At 35.7% G+C, this 23,408-nt stretch overlaps 1 protein-coding gene across 1 annotated transcript; it reads left to right on the top strand.

The window, feature by feature from the left end:
* The first annotated feature begins 12,984 nt into the window (after window positions 1–12,984).
* On the top strand, window positions 12,985–19,479 carry pdcb (phosducin b). Its single transcript, NM_001025464.2, has 4 exons — window positions 12,985–13,149; window positions 15,101–15,166; window positions 15,657–15,805; window positions 17,440–19,479. Exons 2-4 carry the CDS (start codon window positions 15,118–15,120, stop codon window positions 17,953–17,955), a joined length of 714 nt encoding a protein of 237 aa, NP_001020635.2. The 5' UTR covers window positions 12,985–13,149; window positions 15,101–15,117; the 3' UTR covers window positions 17,956–19,479.
* The last annotated feature ends 3,929 nt before the right edge of the window (window positions 19,480–23,408 follow it).

The following is a 23,408-nucleotide window of genomic DNA, read 5'->3' as shown; positions in this document are numbered from 1 at the left end:
AGTCATTGGCTAGACCCTACTGGTTTAAAGCATTCTTCAGAATATCATTCTTTTTTTTTTTTTGGCTTACTCCCTTTATTAATAAGGGGTCACCACAGTGGAATGAACTGCCCACTTATCCAGCATATGTTTTACACAGCGGATGCCCTTTTGTGTGTCATTTTAAATGCAAATAAACTTGAATCTTGAAGTGAATCTTATAGTCAAAATGTCAGAATAAATCATGACAGGTACACGTTCAAACCAAGTCAGACAATAATGGGGGTGGGGGAGCTAACAGTCTGAATCAGGATGCTTCTGAGTGGTTAGAGTTAGTCTCTTTATTTTATCAGGGGTTGCCACAGCGAAATGAACCACCAACTATTCTGGCACATGTTTTATGCAGCAGATGCCCTTTCAGCCGCAACCCAATAGTGGGAAACACCTATACACTCATGTTCACAAACACACTCATACATACTGCTAATTTAGTTTATTCCATTCACATGTCTTTGGGCTGTGGGGGAAACCGGAGCTCCTGGGAACATGCAAACTCCGACAGAAATGCCATCTGGTCCAACCAAAACTCGAACCAGTGACCATCTTGCTGTGAGGCGGCAACGCTAAGCACTGCGCCATAGTGCTGCCCTCTGACTTATCGGTAAATAATAAATGTACAAAATATGCTGACTTTAAATATTTTAGGGATAAATTTATGAACATAGCTTTGATCACTGCAGTCAGAGACAATGGTAACTTCAGTCACATTAGCTGTACTGTATGTTAAAGAAATAGTTTGCCCAAAAAGTTTTATTCTGTCATAAGAATTTCGGTCATAGACACCCTCCAATTGTTCCAAACCTGTTTGATTGACTTTCTTCTGTTAAACACACAAGATGATATTTTAAAGAATGTTGGTAAGCAGCAGCCTCTGATTTCCATAGTATGTTTTTTTTTTCTTACTATTGATGTCAATGGTTGCTGCTCTCCATCATTCTTCAGGATATTTTGTTTTGAAACAGAAGAAAGAACAGTTTAGAACTACTAGATGGTGAGTAAAAGATGAAGAAATTGCATTTATTATGCCTACATACTGAAAGGACAATGCAGACAATACTATTTAAGTGGCATAATTATATCTCATAACACATAAGTGAGAGTACTCAAACAAGTGTTTGTTGTACTAGTTGTTCCAAAACTGTTTAACTGTCTCTAATTAAAGCAGTCTGATCTAAAATATATTTTGCCCATCAACATTTTTCAGCAGATTTAAATTAAATTCAACCACAATGTCTTTAGTGCCCTGTATTGTGAGTCTACACACTGTAAATAAATTATATGATCAATTAGTCATGACAACATGTTTAGTTCACTGTAAATTATTAAATTTAAAGTTAATCATGTTCTAACTTAATTTTATAAGTTACACAAGCTAGTTTAAGTCGGAATAACAATTTTCTATGTTTAATGGACTTATAGAGGTAATTTAATTCAGCTTAAAAATTGAAGGCAACCAGGATTTGTTTTACAGTGTATGAATGTTGTTATTTAATGTTTTATTTTTTTGTTACAGACATTGTAAAATGCTGCCACTGCAGTGTCATTTTGGGTGTAAACATACAGATTAAGGTGTGGTAATACACAATAACATCACGTTCCTACATCACTAGATGAATGAAATCAAAATGGCAAATTTTTTCACCTGTGCCGAGAAAGGCTTACCAAAACAAGTCACTGCCCTGTTCTTTTATGTTTTCTAGGTTAGTTGATGTACTCGGCACCCCATTCTAGCATTTAAACACAGAAAAAAATCTTAATTTTATTATGTCTCCTTTAAATAATCTTGCTTTTTAGTTATTTAGGTTGGGCGACACGGTGTCTCAGTGGTTAGCACTGTCACCTCACGGCAGCCACATAGCACAATTTCTCTGGCCCAGATCTGGCCCACACAATCCGCTTTTTTTGGCCCACATGCCGCAAGGAATTACGGTACATAATTGGACCAAGTCTGGCTTCAATACAAGGGCCAAACATCTCCAAGTCTCGGCCAAGTTAATAACCCATAACTGGGCCAGGTATGTTAGTGTGTCATGAATGCAATGAATGTGATAATCCATGAAGCCTTCTGGAGGCTCTTTTATCTCGAAGTGACCTAATTGGTAGAACTTTTAAAGTAAAAAAAGAGTAAAATTTTTTACTCAAAAATAATTTAAATGTATTTCATAAGTGGGTCAAGATAGGCCAAACATATGTGGCCCACATATACATTTTTTTACATCTAGGCCAAATACTACATTTGATATCTGGCACAAGTCTTATGAGCCACCTTAAAGACAGTGCCACCTCTGGCAAACCTAAGCCATGTTTGGCCCACATGCTGCATGCCAGTGCCTGCCGAATGCCTGCTGTTATGCCAAATCTGAGCCAGAATTTCTTGCTACCTGGCAAGAAGGTTGCAGGTTCGATTTCCGGCTGGGCCAGGTGGCATTTCTGTGTGGAGTTTACATGTTCTGGACTGAATAAACTAAATTGGCCGTAGTGTGTAAGTGTGCATGTAAGAGTGTTTGGGTGTTTCCCAGTACTGGGTTGCAGCTGGAAGGGCATCCACAGCATAAAAAACATATGCTGGATGCAAAGGAAAATGGATGATTGGGTTAGTTATGTTGTTTGCTAGATAGTTTGTTTTGCAAATATAATTAGGAGTTAAAATTAAAATTAATAATTGCTTCATTTTTGGGGGCAAACTATTTTGCTAACCCCAAATTGACCTAGTATACTATCACTACAGACACAAACATTTGGTGAATGACTAATCGTAATTTCCAGAATTTTAGGTTAAAACAGGAAATGGTTGCTGTGCCTGTACTGTCACCTACTGGCTGTAATTAAACTTTACATGAGTCAATAGTTTTCCTTGTGGAATGAGAGAGGGGAAGCGGGCCCCAGACCGAAAATCTTATGAATGAGCATGAGTAATCAGTGAAAGTAAATGACTGAGATCGCTGTGTGAAACGTGGCAAGAAAAGCATCGCGCTCAGTCAGAAACACTGCGCAACACACACGGACGTGCGCATCCTCACATTCACCTTCTTACCTGCTCTTAGCTACAGTGAGTGAAAGAGCTCATTGTCGTGATGCTGGTGTAAGCATTTGTGTGTATGTGAACAAAAAGGGGATTGCTCGTGACGTAGTCCACTCATGACTGGCTATTTTTGCAGGTATATTTAAAACTGATTTAATTGGACACTATTTAATAAAATGTATATAATAATTAAAGCATTATTTATTAGAATATTTTTTATTCCAGTATGAGACCTTGATATTTCCTCTGACAACTTTTAACCTTAAACAGCATTTTTAATAGTTTAAAGTGATATATTGTACATTTGCCTACATTTATAGTTTTTTTACAGATTTATTTCTCTATATATTGTTTCTTATATGTTATATTATTTCAAGCTACTAAAATGTCCATAAAAGTGACTTAGTTAAACTGTAGAGTTGAATTTTCAACATTAAAAGTTGACAAACCAGAGATAATGCAATTCACAATTATAAATAAACTGAAAACACAACATACAGAAACTGTTAATTTATAGATATTTTTACAGTACAGATAGTTTAAAAATTTAAGAAGTGTTATAATAATTTGCTCCATGATTTTACCATGGAATAGATTATATCCTGAAAATGGAATAAAATATGACACAGCAGAATTCCCTAAAGTTTTCTTTCTGGGAGGTCTTTCCCTCACCTCATTGTTTTTGGGTTGTATTTGTTGTCCATGAGCAATGACAACAGTTCGTGAGTTTCCTAGTAAAGATGAGATTTGTGGGAGAAGAAAAAAAATGACCCCCTGTATACTAAAATTTTATTTATTTATTTTTTTCTATTTATTTATTTATTTATTTTTGGACAGAAGGTATGAAAAGCCCTTGAGGATTTTTGTTTTGTGTGTGTGTGTGTGTGTGTGTGTGTGTGTGTGTGTGTGTGTGTGTGTGTGTGTGTGTGTGTGTGTGTGTGTGTGTGTGTGTGTGTGTGTGTGTGTGTGTGTGTGTGTGTGTGTGTGCTTTCTAAAGCAATCTCAGACTTTCATACATTACTTATTTCCATGGAAATGTGTGTGTAATGGGACAAAGAGATGTAAATAGTTTCTATGTGGCTCATTGTGATGGAGCTTCATTCATTTGAAAAGGTTTTCACTATAAAAATAGAAACTCCACTGTGGTCATCCAGCTCTGAGTCAGTGGTTTTCATGAAGAGGATCATAAAGGTTGGGAAACACTGAGGTTGTGTTTTGAAGCACATACTGGCTTTCGTTTGCATGTAGATGCGTGCAGAAAAGTGATGGGAGTGTTTCCTGTCTGTTGTTTCAAAAGAGAGAACATACTTTATGAATGTAATGGGATAGTTCTCTCAAAACTCAAAAGAAAATTAAGGTTAATGAGGGACAAGTCAAAATCATTTTTGTGGTAAGCTTCACTTATATATTCCTCAAAGCTCAGTCCAAAATGAAAATGCTGTTGTTATTTTACTCGCCTTCACAAAAACTTTTGCTCATCTTCAGAAAGGCATGTTAAGATATTTTTTAAGAATGAATAACATTCATATATTCATTCATCTTCTTTTCGGCTTAGTCACTTTATTAATCTGGGGTCGCCACAGAGGAATGAACCACCAACTTATCCAGCAAATGTTTTACGCAGCAGATGCCCTTTTCAGCATTCCATGCAAATATCCATATGCTCATTCACACACATACATTACAGCCAATTCAGCTTACCCAATTCACCTATAGCGCATGTCTTTGGACTGTGAGGAAATCAGAGCACCCGGAGGGAACCCACACAAACGCTGGGAGAACATGCAAACCCCACACAAAAACGCCAACTGAATCAGCGACCTTCTGTGAGGCAACAGTACAACCTTCTGCGCCACTGCGTCGCCAATAAATAACATAAATGAATATAACATTATATTTAAGAATATAAGGCTGAAGCTTGCTGGTTCAATGCTTGAGCTTCTGTGAAACTTTGTTCCATTAACAATAAAGTAAAACTAGCTGTATTCCATGTAAATATCTATTCCTAATGGATTCAATTAAATTCAACTTTATTTCTATAGCGCTTTTTACCATGTAGATTGACCCAAAAACAAGCCAGGCTTATTCTGAAGATGTACCCCTTGATACATTTCTGGAGAGTGCCAAATACATCCCAGGAGGTAATAATTTTTTTTTCTTTTCCAGTTTTTGTGAATTCAGCAAAGACTGCTGTGTATGCTTTTTCAGATCTCAAATTTTTCTCGTGAGTTTCGTTCGCATCTGCGAGGCCGCTATCGACTAACTGACCGATCAACTGACCCACCCTCCTCCTTCCCTAATCTCAGACGATAGTGTTTTAAAAAGCACGTATTGACCCACTTCCCTAAACCCAACTGACAGTGTTTTAAAAAGCAATCCAGAAAAAAAAATGTTTTTTACCACATTTTCAGATGTTACCACATATTCACCCTGTTATTTACTTGTTTAATTTATTTTTTGGCTTTTGTTTTTGTTTTACCTGCTTTTTGGAACCGTTCTTCACTGGACTCGAATCCCATTGTCATGGTCAACTCCGCTCTGCGTCTTAAGTCCACTGGTGAGCCATTGGACTGGTAAGCAGTCAACTGGTAAGAGCGAAAAAGGATAGCGTCATATTGCCCCATAACGTTCATTTTAAAGACTAAATGCTGTCATACATACCTCTGGGTACATAATTCGCGATCTCCAGTACAATGTATATTGGGCTACATTTTCAGAAGGAGCCTATGTTACCCAAAAAGTAAAATTTACTCACTATTCACTCACCTTCAAGTGGTTCCAAACCTTTGAGTTTCCTTTTTAAGATATTATACAGTATAAGATATTATAAGATAAAACAGCTGAAAACCTGGAGGAGCGTCTTTTTGAAGGTCACTGGTTCAAGCCTCTGCTGGGTCAGTTGATCTATCTGTGTGAAGTTTGCATGTTCTCCTTGTGTTCACGTGGGTTTTCTCCAGGTGCTCCGGTTTCCCCCACAAATCCAAAGACGCGTCATAGGTGAATTGGGTAAGCTAAATTGTCTGTATGTTTGTGAATGGGAGTGTATGGGTGTTTCCCAGTAATGGGTTGCAGCTGGAAAAGTAAAACATATGCTGGATAAATGGGCGGTTCATTACGCTGTGGTGACCCCAGATTAATAAAGGGACTAACCCAAAAAGAAAATTAATGAATGAATGAATTAAAAAACCTGTAACCGTTGCCTTCCATAGGAAAAACAAATACTATGGGGGTCAATGGTTACGGGTTTCCAGCTTTCTTTAAATTATCTTATTTTTTTTGCTCAACACAAGAAAGACAGAAAATAAAAATAGGTTTAGAACAAGTCAAGTTTGAAGTGCTTTCTGAAATGTTGATGTTGCTTTTCAATTTAATGCTTTGAATTCTGGGATTCTCTGAACAAAGGCATTTGTTGTCAAATTCACAACATAATTGCTCTATAGCAGCATAAATTACATCTATGTTACATTTGGAGCGAATTAGATACTATTTTAAAAGAAAACTCAAACAATTTGACAACATTTGGCATCCTTTTGTTTGTTCCCTCAAAAAAGCTTGTGGAATAATGTCTCATTTCTGTAATGTTTTAATATGCTTTGTCATCATACCCTGTTGTTCATACAGGTCTTTGTAAACATGGTCCCTTTTTTTAATTGCTGGTTATGTGGATGGGTTTTTATTTATCATTATTATTTTCATACTGTTTTTCCTTTTTCATTTTTTTTTCTTTTTCTTTGCTTCGATTATGTTATATGTGGACATGTAAGACAGAAAGTGAAATAGGATTAGAAAAAGTCCAGGTTGAGTAAATGATGGGATTTTCAGTTTGGGGTGAACTATCACTTTAAATAAACTTTTTAGTGAAATAATGTTTAAACATGACGATGTACAATCATCAGGCAGTGTCATACCAAACAAAAAAAAAAAACATCTGATTAACTTGCCAGTCAGAATTAGGTTACAATAAAAATGACAAACATATGATTAGTTTTCATATCATGATAGGAGCATAAAACATTTTGGGCTTAAGTGTTGAATTAAACTCCAATTAGATCATGGTAAATAATGAACATTTTAAAAATTCTACAAATTTTCATGTGTTTGAGGACAGTGAATGATGTGTCTTAATTAACCCTTAAGCATGTTTTGTATGTACACAATGGGGGAAGAATGTCTCAAGTGTGATTTAAACAAATGTCACATCACTCTCTTTAATCAAATAAAATATATTTATTTATATGCACATGAACACACATAAATTGATATATAAATGACACAAATAAATTAATATAAATGATCAGTAAAATAACACAGAGGTTTTCATTAGTTATTGACAGAGGGGAAATATGGAAATGCAAATAGATTTGCCATTGATTTACTCATAGTTATTGTAACATGAAAGTTGTCCTTTTGACTCACTTTACAGTCGTACAGTCATTTTAAGTCATACACGTCCATGGAACATTGTATGACATTCGGAGAGTTACAGTAATCAGAAAGCCAAAGAAAAATAGAAGAAACTAGCTGCAAGCTTTAAATAAACTTTTTACTGGAGTAAAGTAAGCAGCTTACAGTATATCATGACTGGATGTACAAGTCATCAGGCAGTCACGACACACACACACACACACACACACACACACAGCACATACAAAAACACAACAGGATCCACTTCTAATTTCCTACACTGTAAACAAAAAAAAAAAACTAAAAAAAAATCTTTTCTCTATTTTGTGATTCATGTTTTCATTTTTAAATAAAATATTAAACACTTATTTATGCTTTTAAATTGCTTTAGGGGACCTTGATCTTTCTTCCAACAACTTTTAACCTAAATAAATATGAAAAATTCCTTTTGTTAACATTTTTAATAGTTTAAAGTGACATTCTCTGTGGGTTGGTGTTGTATATTACAGTTTGAAAACCTTAAATTAACTGCCATTTACCACCATTTTACAGACTTATTTCTCTATATATTATGTGGAGTTGAATTTTCAACATCAAAAGATATTTAGGCTTCTGAATTGCATTATGGGACCTTGATCTTCTTCCAACAACTTTTAATTTAGAAAAAATACATTTATTAAACTTTTTAGTAATTTGTTAACACATATAAATGAATACACATATCAATTTGGCAATTTATAGTAATGCGGCTTTTGTTTAAGAGAAACAAAGGCTAAGACGTTAGCTGTGTGTGTGTGTTATCTTTATTGTGTTGGGTCGTTGGACAAATAGAAAAATCTTTAATTAGAGTTATATTGGAAAAAAGTTTGGAATTTTGGTATTCCTCCCAATCTTGCACAAAAAGACAATTGAGCGGTTTTCTAACCACTTAACATTGTTGAATCAACTGTTCTTTTTGAATGTATTCAGATGGCAGACTTACAAAATCTAGCCAACCATTGACTTGCACAGGTTAATGAAAGTATAAAAAGAATCAAAAGTAAATTATTTTGCCTAAAAACCTCCCTAAGTTGCTTGATTCCTCATTGAAGTAAATCATCTTGTGAGTCAAGTCTCTTCAGAAGACTTGCATTAAAGCACCGGATCCATATGGATTTTTTATTCAATTGTTTTGTTTTTTCTCTTAATGAACTAAATGTCAGAAATATTCCATATAAATTGCAACACAAGCAAATCTAGGAATTCTACTAAATCTCCTTATCTCTCAGTATGCAAACATTCATGCCGTCTCTGAGATATGTTTGAAAGACTATAGGATAATGCTTTGTTTTCTGAAAGTAATTTAAATACAGAAGCCTAAAATAAATCCAATCAGGTATCACCTGAAACCTGTGGTCACAAATCCCTGTATTTATGGTGGTGCCAAGGCAAGCCCTGATAGGAATCCTAATGGGGTTTACCTATGTTACCACACCCAGTTACAGTGACAAACCATTTGAAGTGCAGAGGGGGCGGCAGGCGCACATTCACCTGCTGAAGATCCCAAAATAGGTGTGCCTCTAAGAGCCACTTTTACCTTACATGACTAATAACTTATACACTTCAACACACCTCCGGTTTGTCAAAACTCTCTTTGATCACTGTGAAACATAAAAGTTGTTCTTCTGACTCACTTTACAGCCATACAGTCATTTTAAGTCATACACATCCAGAGAACATATGACATTTCTAGAGTTACAGTAAAGTATCAGAAAGCCAAAGAAAAATAAAGGAAACTAATAGAAAGCTTTAAATAAACTTTTTTACTGGAGTAAAGTAAGGAGCTTACATCATGACTGGATGTACAATAAAGTCATGAGGCTGTCACGACAACACACACATACACACACACACAAATAACCATCTTAACAATAACAATCTTGCACTTCTAATTTCCTACATTAGCAGTTTTCTGTATTTTGTGACTAATCATTTAATTTTCCCTGCTTATTTATGCTTTTGAATTGTATTATGGAACCGTAAACTTTCTTCCAACAACTTTTAATCTAGAAAAGTTCAAAAAAGTGATTTTTATTAACATTTTAATTGCTTTAAAGTGATATATTGTCTGGTTGGTGGTGTATATTAAAGTACAAAAACCTTGTAATAAGCTACCATTTACCACCATTTTACAGATTTATTTCTTTATATATTATTTATTAAATGTTATTTCAGACTACTAAAAATTTCAATTAAAGCCACATTGTTAAACTGTAGAGTTAAATTTTCAACATCAAAAGTCGTCAAAGCAGAGATCGAGGCCCCATAATCAAATTTACAACAATAATTCAATGGAAAACATAGCATACAAAAACTGTTAATTTACACATATATTTTTACAGTGTATAAAGTTAGCATTGAATTGCAGTGAGTGAATGAATGAATTAATGAATGAATAAATAAATAAAATTATTCATTAATTTTTCATTCATTTATTCATTAACCCCAGAAATGCAAAGCAAATTTAGGCATACTGTTTAAATGAGACTCAACTTAGATATTATTAATTTCATTATTAAATGTATTTATTTATTCATCCATTCATTAGGCTTAACCATATAACCCCAGAAATGAAAAGCAAATTTGGAGAACAATATTTTAAATAATATTTATGGCGTTGTTAATTCAAGATGAGTGCAGTCTTGCTTCAGGACATGTTTCAGATTTTAAAGGAATAGCTAACCCTAAAATGAAAATCCTGTCATTATTTATTCTCCCTCGTGTGGTTTTAAACCTTTATGAGTTTCTTTCTTCTGTTGAACACAAAAGAAGATCATTTGAAGAATGCTGCTTACTGGCCTTATATTACTTTCATTGTAGAGAAAAAATAAAAAGTGGCATGGAAGTCAATGGGTCCCAGCAACCATTTATCTTCAAATCATCTTCTTTTGTGTTGAACAGAAGAAAGAAGCTCAAATCAGTTTTAAACAATAAAGTGGAAGGTGAGTAACTATGTTTCATAAATACATTTTTGGGTGAACTACCCTTTAATTCTGAAAAGAACAGATGAATGGCTTTTCTGCATTTGAGGACTTAAATGAAGTAAAGCATTATTGTTTAAATGTGTGATGTTAGCAGGATTTACATAGGATACAGAGAAGAAAAGTTAGGCTGGAAAGATGAGTGTTTTCACACTAATGAGGTCAATCCTATTAATATACCATCTGTGTGTTTACATTGACTGAGCCAGAATGATCAGTGCTGCTTTATCTCATCTCCCTCGCTCTTTCTCTGTTTCTCTACTGTTATCCAGAATCTGTTCATTTATCCACCTACAATGGAATAAAGAGCATCTGTGTAATACAAATTTAATAAGCTCATCCATTTATTCCATAAAGAAATAGTCATATTTTCAAATATTGTAGCATGTTTTGAAAAATGTATTAAATTCTAGTTATCCCGGTAATCATGTCACATGATCCTTTAGAAATCCTGTTCGATATGCATATTTTTTCATTTGTTTTCATTTGTTTCATTTTCATTTATTTGCAATAAATATTTTTAAATTCTTTTAATAAAATCATTCATTACATTTTTTTTTATATTACAGACACCAAACCTCTGTAGTGTACAGCTTATTGTAGTGTAGTGTACAAAAATTTTATTTATTGACTTAGTCCTATCACTTTAAAATAACAAACCTTGTACATCTCTCTATATTTAGGCTGAAACACTGCTTTGTTTATTTGTGTATGTAAGTATGTATGTTTGTACTTTCATTTTAGTTGTCTTTTATTTCTTTAATTTTATTTTCTAAAATAAATCTTCATTGTGCTTAACAAGTTTACAATGATAATAAAGTAATAAATAACAATAAAAATTAAATTTTAATGATTAATGCAGGAATTATAATGCTTTGTTTAATTATTTCATCTTCATTTACAAGTAGCAGGGTATTTACAGCTACTATGTATTTCTGTCCATTCACATCCCGTCTCTTTGTGCCCCTGGTGGCATTGTCACAAACTGCTGTTACACGCAAAAATGCGTTATTAATCCCTGATTAAGGCTGATTTATACTTCTGCGTCAAACACCGGCGTATGCTACGGCGCTGACGCATAGCCCTTCGCCGTGGCCGTCGCCGTCACTGACGTGCACCTCTCAAAAAATGTAACTACGCGTCGCAACGACGCGTAGCGTAAGCTCTGTGATTGGTCGACTTGGTAGCGCTGACGAGTCTGGGCGGGACCGAGAGCCGCGCGAATGGCGCGAGCGATTGTTTACAAGTGTGGAGTCCCGTGAAGGAGCTCCGGATGGAAAGTTTTGTTTTGTGTTTACCACATAGTTAAAGTTGCTGCACGTTCGCCGGTTCCTGCCTCAAAATGAGCGAGTTTGAGCCACTTGTACATCCCAGAAGTGTTCAGGAAAAGCTAAAAACCAGAGAAGAAACTCGTCACAGAGGAACATTTACACCTCACTGCCAACTAGCGTTTCGGAAGTGTTAATACAGACCGACAGAGACAGCGCACAGAAGTATAAATGCACAGCCACGCGCGTTGCATGAGCCGTGAGTTACGCCGGTCACTTGACGCAGAAGTATAAATCAGGCTTTAGAGCCGCGGCGACGACATACACAGCGGCAGTGGTCCTTTTAAAGTGTCACCCACTGTATGTCATTTTTATCATTAGGTAAATTTAAATGTAATCTTTTCATTCACTACAGTGTTTTACTTTTCACAAAATGATCATTTACATTGTGATAAAATATAACTTTTAAAAAAAAAACTCATGTACAGTCTGCAAAAGACAATCTGTTATCTATACTCGCCGGCCACTTTATTAAGTACACTTACTAATATTTGGTTAGACCCCTTTTTGCCTTCAGAATGGCGTTAATCCTTTGTGGCTTAAATTCAACAAGGTACTGGAAATATTCCTCAGGGATTTTGGTCCATATTGACATGATAGCATCAACAAGGCATTTGCGCCTACAGAACGGCCACTCACTTTATATTTTCTCTTTTTCAGACTATTTTTTGTAAACCCTAGAGATAGTTGCGCGTGAAAATTATAGTAGATCAGCAGTTTCTAACATACTCAGACCATCCCGTCTGGCACTAACAATCATGCCACGTTCAAAGTCACTTAAATCAACTTTCTCCCCTATTCTGATGCTCAGTTTGTACTGCAGCAGATCGTCTTGACCTTGTCTAAAATCCTTAATTCATTAAGTTGCTGCCATGTGATTGGCTGATAAAAAAAATTTGTGTTAACGAGCAGTTGGACAGGTGTACCTAATAAAGTGGCCAGTAAGTGTATACTCTAAATGTAGGTTATAATTTGTCTAGAAATGCTGATTTTCCGAAAACAAAATGCCTGAAATAAATAGACTGACGAAAGAAACAGATCTGGTTTGAAGAGAACCTAAAATATCTTTCGATTTGAATTCTCTTTCTCCTCTCTCATTAGTGGTACCTATGTCATTGGTTGTGTTCAAAACAGTGTCTAATTACTGCACTTCAATCCTCTTAAGTGCCCTGTGCTATTTCTGCATTGGAGCACAGAGTTGTCCAATGTATCTTGACTTAATAAAGCTTCTTTGTGCCCTCCCCGTCCACGCTCAAAAAGCATGAAGGACAAGCTAATAGTGATAGTGACCACGTAACAGCTCGCAGAAAGAGACACACTCGGACGACACTAAAAGGTGAGCAGGCAACTTTTATTTACTTCTGAATGCTAGGATACATCTTACTTATTTTTATTGTATTGTTTTACAGCTTAAAGTGAGTCACTGTGTTATTTAACTACAGCCTGTGTAATCAAAGGCCTCAATATGCTTTTATGAAATGTGGTTTTACAGCCAAATTGACTGCACGACAGAACTTAATAAGACAAAAATCAACCTGAATTGCACTTTAAACAGAATTTCTGTTTATTATTCTGTGTGTTCATGTAGATCAAGCCTTGGAGCTGGGTGTTTTTAAGTGGTTGGGCTCAAACGCTGTAATGTACTGTAGTAGACAGTGATTGTGCTGTCTAAAGTATATTATCTCTGAAAAATATGCAAACATTCATGATTCAGCAGGATTTAAGATTAAGGTCAGACTGAATAAAAACGTCCCGGGAAAGGCTTTGATAAAATAGCAAGCTATAAAAAGAGGAGCAAATTTGCAGAATTATTCTGAGGAACTGAATCTATTTATGTTTCTGTATAAGTGTGTGGTTATAAAAAAATACTTGCAGTATGTACAAACTTATTATATACTTATGTAACACCATTTTCCAAGACACTAACTAACTAAAAACTAACTAAAATGCCATTTTTAACACAGAATCTAGAGTAATCTGTGTTCACATCAAAGCACCCCCCAAAGCCGTCACAAGACTGTAACTGTTGCCATCTGAGCCCATGCATTGCATCATAGCTCTAATCTCAATTAGCGATTGGTGATTTACTGAGAGTAGTGAAAGGTACAGGAGCTGGAGGTCAGAGGGTAGCCATGCGGAAACCAGGGCTCTGAGCTCCAGTATTAAGCTAATCTGCCGCGCTGATGTCCATGTGTTTGTGCATGAGCCTTCTAGTCTTAAGGCAAACTTATTAGCCCTCCTTTAAATTTTGTATTTAAATGTTACGTTTAACAGAGCAAGGATATTTTTGGAAAAGTATTTCCCATTTTATTTTTCTTCTGGAGAAAGTCTTATTTCTTTTAGTTTGGCTGAAATAAAAAATATATATAAATAAAATGTAAAAACTGCTATGGTCAATATTATTAGCCTCCCTAATATATGCAGTATGTTTTTATTGGCTACAGAACAAACCCCTGTTGTCAAATGACTTGCTTAATTAAGTGAACCTGCCTAATTAACCTAAATATTTGTTGTAATCCTTTAAATAGCTGTATTAGCTAAATGCTAATAACCAATATATGTCTTGCAAAATAATCAATAAAACATTATGTGGTGTGATCATGGCAGAGACAAAAAATATGTTGAAATGTGTTGAAATATTTTCTTTGTGTTAAATATCCCTTGGGAAATATTTGAAAAATAATAAAAGTTTCAGAAGAAGGCTAATACTTTTGTCCTTAACTATATATATATATATATATAAAAAAACATCAGTTTAAAGTTGGACCTCCGCACAATTAAATATGATCTTTATTTTTAACCGCAGTATTGACATGAAAGTGTTATATAACTGTTACGCATTAAAATGCTAAACAAGTATGATATGTATGAACTGGTTTGGTGTTTGGGTTGAAATCCTGCATTTTGCTGCATATTATTAGTTGAGGACTGTTAGATTGCCGTTCCGTGACATCACGTTGGTGATGTCCAGTCGTGCAAACAAATTGGATCAAGGAGTAATCTAATCTTCTTATTCCTAATCAAGATAATATCTTCCAAGAAAGAGTGATCAGGTTCAGCGACAGAGAGAGGCTGTCCACAGGCCAACATTTCAATTACATTTTGATGCTGAACCTAGAGTTAAACGAAGATTAAATGCATCTTGGGTGCTTGAAAAGTGCTATGCATTTTGTTTTAGTATGTTCAGAGATGTACAGTATTTAACATTTATTACTTTTGCTAAAACCTTTCAGGGAATTTGATTTATTTTGAAAAACACTTAATTAAGGTTTGAACTTTTCCCACAGATAATCAAAAGATAATAATGTCTGACAGAATCGTTGACGAGGATCCAGTGACAGTAACTCACACAGGTCAGCGGGGCTCTTGTTGTTTTTGAGAATGTACCATAGGGTAAAATATTAAAAGAAAAACTCAATAAATTTTACTTTAATTTTATAAATAGAATACTTAGATTTTATTTAAACCATTTAAAGTTTGTCATTTCTGTTAATCATTTGAAGTTTACTTTTGCAAAACTCAGTTTACATACATTTAACTCGCTCTGTAAATTCTACTCCAATAATGTAGAGTTGAATTGATTTTTAAAATGTATGCTGAATAAACATAGAAGTAAGCAATGCTGTAGATTTTGTTACACTCCAAACTGACATTGCTTCTTGTTGTTTTATAAATCTTGGATTTTCTACTTAAACTGTTGCATTCTTACTAAAAACTATGAACTTTTTTATTTATAGTGATGAAAATAATTCATAGCTGAACTGATTATTGTTGTTTTTGTATTGAGAGAATCTAGTAATCAGGTTATTCATTCATTTTATTTTCTTCTCCAACATTCTCAAGGGCCCAAGGGTGTCATCAATGACTGGCGTAAGTTTAAACTGGAGAGCATGGACCAGGAGGCTCTGCCACCCAATAAGAGGGAGCTGCTAAGACAGATGTCGTCCCCACAGAAACCCAAAGACTCCTGCGTGGGTGGACTGAATCGCAAGGTTGACTCACTTTTGAGCATCATTTCAAAATATAATTTATCCCTTACTTAAAAAGTACTATATTTTTCTGAATTTGTAAATTCAGAAAAAAAGGTTGTAAATAGCTAAATCGAGCACCGAATGTCCATCTGTATGATACTTAGGTCAAACAATAACTTTTTATTAACATTTTCTTAAAATTCCAAAATGGTCATGCTGTCAGCCATTTTGGCTCGTGTACTCTATATATAGCAAAGGGTCATTTACAGCAGTGGCTTGCCAGGGGACCACAAAGGGTTGCTAGGTTGTCCATGAGTTTTTTGATGTCAAGTTATTGTAGTAAGATATTAATGTATTATATTTCACCCATTTTACCCCAGTTTATTGTGAAACATGAAATAGTAATAAATCTGAAAAATTATTTTTGATATTGGTTAGTCAGAACCTGTAGATGACAAAATGTTTCCTAAGTGTGCTTATTGCTAAGTGTGCTTCACCAAAGTCCCTTTAAGGTAGTTCATTTTACTCGATAGACACCTTTGAAGCCACTCTCGAGCAGTATGCTCGGGCAGTCTGTCTGAACAACCGCCTCGTTGTTTTCTAAACATTCGAATCAAATGAAATTGGCAGTTTTTCAGGTTGCTTGAGCTAATCCGCATGCACACTCGAAACAAACAAGATCACGACACAAACCTCATTTATGACAGTGTTAAATTATCATCTTCTGGATAATGCCTCGTCCGATCACGCTGCTCTTCTGAAGTAATTTACAACTTGGTCCTGATGGCAAGTCTTCTCCAGAAAAACAGCGACTCTTTGTTCTTGTAGTTTCTGTACCATGTAGTGTAAGTTTGACAGGAGGGACTGTACCTTGCGTTCCTTTCGTACAGATTATAAAATCAAAAATCTTTTGTCTTCAAGTGCACTTGGTTCATTTAAAAGTACAAATTTATTTGTATATATTCAATATGTCTGTGAAGTAAGTATTCTCTGAGATTTCAGTGTGTTTATTGACCACAATACCTGTCGTAAAACCACACGTCTGGTCCGAGTAACTCTTCCAGAGAAGCATTAGTCTATAGCAATCGATGATTGGCTCTTGTACGTGTAGGCGGGGCTTCATTCACCATATTGACGTTACACTTTTCCCCATTCAAAACTAGATGAGTGTCTTGTGTGTTCTATAGTTTCTGCCTTCTCCATGTGCACCAAACCCTTTCTTATAAGAAATATTTTCTTGGAAAATATTGTGCAATTCTAAATGTGCTCCACACAGGTGAGTGTGCTTAACAAACCACCTGCAAGACATGTTTCCCTTCCTTTAAAGATAACACATAAAAGTTATTAAGACTTGTAATATTCATGCACTGCTACTATCTGATGCTTTTACGTTCTTGTTTTTATCTCCACTTGCAAGTCGCGTTGGATAAAAGCATCTGCTGAATGAGTTCATGTCAACTGTAAATAAAGTGGTTTATTAAATTTATCAACAAATTTTCATTTTGGGGTGAGATTGTTCAAAATCTTTAGGTTCTGGGTGTAGTTTGTTTGTTTGTATTTTAAATAAACCACTACTGAATGCATCAAATACCAAAAAGCTTGACTTTAATCATTGATCTTCTTAACTAAAAGCTGTGAATTTCTCTCCTTCTCAGATGAGCGCTCAGGAATATGAACTGATAAAGGAAGAAGACGAGAAAAGCCTGCGCAAGTACCGTAAGCAGTGCATGCAAGAGATGCACGAGCGCCTGAGCTTCGGGCCCAAATTCGAGGGCGTTTATGACCTTGACAGTGGCGAGGCCTTTCTGGAGGTCATTGAGAAGGAGCACCGGCTCACAGTGGTGGTGGTGCACATCTATAAAGATGGAGTGCCGGGCTGCGAGGCTCTTAACAGTTCATTGGATTGCTTGGCCACCGAATATGCCAGCGTTAAATTCTGCCGCATCTGCGCATGCGATACTGGAGCCGGCGATCGTTTCTGCGATGATGTGCTGCCTGCCTTGTTAGTGTACAAGGCTGGAGAGCTGCTGGGGAACTTCCTGGCTGTCACGCAGCATTTCAGCGAGGAGTTTTTTGCTACCGATGTCGAGGCCTTCCTCAATGCGTATGGACTGCTGCCAGAGAAGGAGTGTGGCCCTGGAGCTGAGGAGGATGAAGCTGATGTGGAGTGATGAAAGACAGCATGGTGAAAGAATGAATGAGAAGAATGCGTTCGAGCATCTGACGAGAATAAGTTTCATTATTCTTCCAGCTACGATGAAATGAATTGGAGCGTGCACGTATGGCTTAACAAGATCTCTTTAGCATGCTAGAGAAAACTACTGGAAAGCAACATGGAATGCAATCAAGTCAAGTCGTCTTTGTTTCTAGAGCGCTTTTTACAATGTAGATCATGTCAAAGCAGGTTAACATAGATGAAGAAAAGAGAACGAAAAGCCATAACATTGTTTCAGATTGTGGAGCAATGCAGCATATCACCCAGCAAACAATTTTGTTTAATGGACGTCTAATAGACATCTAAACATAGACATCTTGGCTAAAACAAGGCTAAACGTGCAGCTGTCAGTGAAAAACTAATATACATTTGAGAATAGCCCAAAGCTAGACTAGTTGTCAAATAGATTAGACAGACTTTATATGTGTGGTCATTCATTTCTGTTTATTTGGCCTATTCTTAGACGTCTATTAGATTTTCACTGACAGCCCATGTTTAGCCTTGTTTTAGCCAAGATGTCCATTTAGACAACTCTATTAGACATCTTTTAAAATCAAAAAAAGGCTTGCTGGCCATGCAGGCAGGAGAGTATTGTAAAATGCTGGTGTAGTTAAATTAAAGCTGATTCAATTCAGTGTAATGCAAAGTCACTGCCGAAAGCCCCTGAAGAGCAGCTCTACCATAGACACAGAGGCAACAGTGGCAATGAACCAAAACTCAAGATGAATAATGAGACATCATGCCAAGTACAATGTGATCCTGGATTGATATCTATCTTAATCTTGGAACATCATTTTTGTTCGAAAATGTAATCCATACCTATTCACCACCCCTAAACCCAACCATAACTGTAAATGATTCCCAAAGTCAGAGGGGAATAATAGTTGGATAACTAAAATCCCTTAATTCTGATTTTCTGATTGGAATGTTGTTCCAGGATTAACATAGATGTTAATCCAGGTACATTTCCTACTTGGTGAAATCAGGTTGGCGGTTTTCACCAGGTGCATCTCACAAGGAACAATTTCATTGATGATTTTTAAAAGGAGGTGTGCCCCCAAACCCCATCATTGGGGGAAGGAAAACCATAAAATGTACAAATGATATCGTATAAATGAATATTAGTCATTAAATCAAAAAGTTACGAATTGCCATGAGATTGTGTTGGCTTTTTCATATAAACACAACTGGATGAATGTCAAATTAGATGAGAATGAATTAGTCTTATGTGGAGTACTTGTGTACATGTGACTGCACGTTGCAAACGATTATGCAAATTTTCAAATGGTTTCCAAACTGCGACTTGCTTCTTAAACTACGCATGCCCATTTTTTATTCTGCTCTGTATAGAAATAGTTTCAAGCTGTTTCTTGAGTAGGGTTTGATTGGTTTGCATGCACAAGCTGTCTTACTGTAAAAAGATTGTGATGTAAGCTGTGCTTTTAGACGTGCATAAATAAATGAAAATGGAAACATTAAACTTTTTTCCTGCCTGTAGATTTTTTTAAAACGAAAACCTCAAATGGATAACAGCTATTACCTATCATAGATATTTACAATAGATGTCTCCTATGCTATTGGTGTCTACTGGGAGGAATGTATCAATAGAGCCCCCATTTTAAGACAGGGTAGCGCTTCTTTAAAATGAATGCGAGACCAAGGTGCAGGGAAGGACTGGCCATCCAGAGCCAGAGATATATAAACATATATACATATATCTATGATCCTATGATTTTCCTGGTGGTCAGTATGCAAATATTTTTTTAAATTACGAAAATGATAAGTTTACATCACTTTTCTAAATTGATTGATAAGTGACCGCATGGGCATTATCAACAGAGAGTGTGTGTGTTTGTGAGCATGGAAATGTATTATCTCCCTCCCTGTTAAATATGATTTAATTCATGTCCTGAAACACACCCCCTCTCCTGCTTTCACTTCTAATTCTAGCGGAGGGAGCGATTCGTTTGTGAATGAATCTCCGTTATGAATGACTCGTTCTCTTTGCTGACAATAATTCAAGTTTCTAGCATCCCAGCATCTTGTCAAATTTTCTTTACATTGCTGCTGAATTTATTCAACCAAACAAGCATTAGCCTAGTATTTAGTGCGAGTTGGTGCTCTTTTCCTTATGATCAGTGCAGTAAGTGAGTGACTGTTTTATCATCAGAAATGTTACTTGTTTAGCACAAAGTTTGTAACATATAAAAACACAAAAAATGAAATCTTACCTATTTGTGCTTTGTTTTCTTTATTTACTTGTTATTACACCCATACTCAACGCACACGTCCAGCATTTTCAGATTGGCTTTACTTTAACCTTGACTAGTGTGGTTGAATGGCTTTTGCCCTGGGAGCACTGTACAAATGTGGCGGCGCTATTGACGAATGCTTGTGTGCAATAGCTAGTGTATATATCTATTACCAGGGCCAGACGGAATCTGCAGACATTTTTTGCTATTTCTGCTGAGAGTTTTGGTAAAAATCTGCGAATTTCTGCTGAATTATTTTGGGAGTATCCAGCAGAGTATCATAACTATAACCTTAATAAATTAAATAAAAAGTAATAAATTACTGAATAAAAAGTAACTCAAGTAAATAAACAGAACTAATGATGGGCTAAAAATCTGCCGAAATCTGCGGAATTCTGCGGAAAATCTGCGGAATTCCGCGCACACAGCTTCCATGTGGGCTTAATGATTACCTATACACATGCTCCATTTACTCGCAAATTACATGTCGGTCCAAAGAACGCAAGAACAGATCAATCAAATGAGCAATAAAGTGAGATTCCAGGGAATTTGCTTCTTCTTTTAATGTGGTTTTAAAAACAAGACTGTGCTTGTTGAAACACAGTCTCTGCAACTGACTTCACTCTGACCTGCAGGTTCAAAAGTTCCTTTTTAGATTTAAATGAAAAAAAAAAATGTGTTATACGTTTGCACAATTTCCAGTAGCTGTCATATTTTGCTATCAGCTATTTTGACAGCATGTTCTAATTATGCATTTACGGTAATCTTCCTTTGAGATGAGTTACACATTAAGGTCAGTAACCTTGGAGCTGAACTCATATATTATGGAGAATTGAGCCAGCACAGATGTGCAGGATACTTTTTAAAATTTTCTGAAAGGTCTTTTTGGCTTTTATGAGCATTTTTGAATCCTATAAGTGGATTTGAATCTACACTGTAAAAAATGAGCCCAATTTCAACTGTAAAAAACTTTAAAAAAGCTACAGTAAAAAAAAAAATTCTGTAGCCTGTTTAACAGAACATTTCTTTTTTTATAATTATTTTTAGGGGTTTTTCACCTTTATTTTGACAGGACAGTAGAGAATCCAGAAAGGAAAGCATTTGGAGCAGAGAGGGGGGAATAATCGGCAAAGGACCTCGGGCCAGGAATCGAACTCAGGTTGTCGTGAGCACATTGGTGCTATATGTCAGCGCATAGTACCACTAGGCTACTGGTGCAGACAACAGCACCTTTCCTTAATATAAACCGTAAATAATCGTAAATTCACTTTCCAAATTCCCAGCATGACACTTGCCTGTTTTTTTTTCTTTTTTTTGTTGCCATTACCTTGGTTCTTTTAGTTTTTTTCTCATTGGATAAGCACATTAGAATTTTAGGTTACATCTACCATTGATAAAAAAGAAAAGTTTATTCCATTTCTTTAATTTTATATGTGTTACCATGATGGTGTTTGATAGTTAGAGGATGACCACCATCTATATATTAGTATGATACTTCTCTGCTTGTGTGAAAAGTTATAACTTTCTCAGCCACACCTGCGTATGGCTTTGTTTTTGTCAGTGTAACAAAGTTGTGTAATAGATGAATGTACTTCAAAACATTGGTGTATGACCAAAAAAATGACAAAATACAGTAACGTACCATTCCTAACGTATTTCTAATGGTTAAATTTCGGCAACCACCACTGCTGTTTGTTTACTTTAAATTTGACACATTTTTTCACTGTGAGATCTTATTTTAGTTATCAAAATAATTTGCCGTACACTTTAGCCTTTTCTTCTATATATCGACTGCCTGAACGGAAAGTTTTTTAAAAGCAGAGGTTTGTTTTTGTGTGTTTGAACAGTATGTTTGTGCGATAAGTGAAACGCTGACAATTAAAGTATACTTCACTATTTAGGATATAAGTCAGTTTTGATAACTGATAATATTTGGACTACGCATGGTGCAAAGGGTGCTGCAAGTTTTGCACAACAATATATGTGTTTGATTTTTACTTGGAGAAGAAGATCTAAAACGATTTTTAAAATTTAACAGCAGAACATCTTGTGAAATTTACATAAAGTGTTCATATATTTGGGCTTCATTTGGATGTATTGAATGTTGCATAAGCCAAAATTGCAAAAGGTGTTCCACATTACACGTTTTCACCTTACTCTACACCCACAGACATTTTTAAAGCCTTTGAAAAACAAGTCTGCAACCTTTAGTCAAAAAGGCATATTGTTCTGGCTACACAGTTAAGAAGACAAAAGGTTTTTGTTATTTATGAATAGATTTCAATGGAGGAGAGGTTTCACTATACATTAAATAAAATGTTTTATATGGAAACACCGGATCAATGTAGAAATCACCAGCTTATTGGCTAATCTTCGACGTTCATCATGGAAAGAACCTATATAAACATATATGTTTTAAGTTTTGATACAGGTTTCTAATATATGTGACATATATAAAACTGACCGTTTTCTATTTATATGTTTTAATAGCTTCTTTCCGTGTGGCTCTCACTTATTTGCCATTGTCAAATTCCATAACATGACCCTGTTTTATACATGTGACCCAATAACTTGCTGATGAAATATTTTAAATGACCTACATAATTTGCACAGACACTGCTGATAAAGACAGGCTATTTACTGTATGCTTAAATCCTATAATTTGACCTTGATTGTTACCTCACCCACAGTTCAGAACAAATTCAACAGCAATTGCATCAGCTTGTGAGGTCGTGAAGCAGTTTTTTCTGTCTCTTCCATATTTGAAAAAAAAAAGACATGGAAACTAATTTGAGACTAGCATATTTTCTCTTGAGGGCCAAGCCATGCAGACACACCTACTGAGGGCCTGCAGGGTTTGGTTGGTGATTTTGTGGTAACGTTTTTGTGTCTCACTCCGAGCTCTTGCTGTATATCGTGCGACGAGGTCGTCTGCATTTCACACGAACATGCCCTGACAACGTCTGCACCTGACACCACATTTGCCTCCATCCTCTCTGCATGCGTGAAGGAGTAGCCCAAACATCCCAGTCCTCCTGATTCCTGAGACATGTTGTCACGTGTTCTGGGCTTATTAAAAACCATAGAGATGAAGAAAAAAACCTGTGTTTTAAAACAGCAAATAATTATATGTGATATAACATAAATATACAACATA

This window comes from Danio rerio, chromosome 20, assembly GCF_049306965.1.
Source record: "Danio rerio strain Tuebingen ecotype United States chromosome 20, GRCz12tu, whole genome shotgun sequence".
Lineage (NCBI taxonomy): Eukaryota > Metazoa > Chordata > Actinopteri > Cypriniformes > Danionidae > Danio > Danio rerio.
The sequence above is the reverse complement of the archived record's forward strand: the minus strand, read 5'-3'. Positions and strand labels throughout refer to the sequence as shown.

Coding starts and splice junctions, on each gene's coding strand:
- pdcb (NM_001025464.2), top strand. CDS start 15,118: ATGTCTGACAGAATCGTTGACGAGGATCCAGTGACAGTAACTCACACA. Junction 15,167..15,656: donor AGTGACAGTAACTCACACAG/GTCAGCGGGGCT, acceptor AACATTCTCAAG/GGCCCAAGGGTGTCATCAAT. Junction 15,806..17,439: donor TGGGTGGACTGAATCGCAAG/GTTGACTCACTT, acceptor TCTCCTTCTCAG/ATGAGCGCTCAGGAATATGA.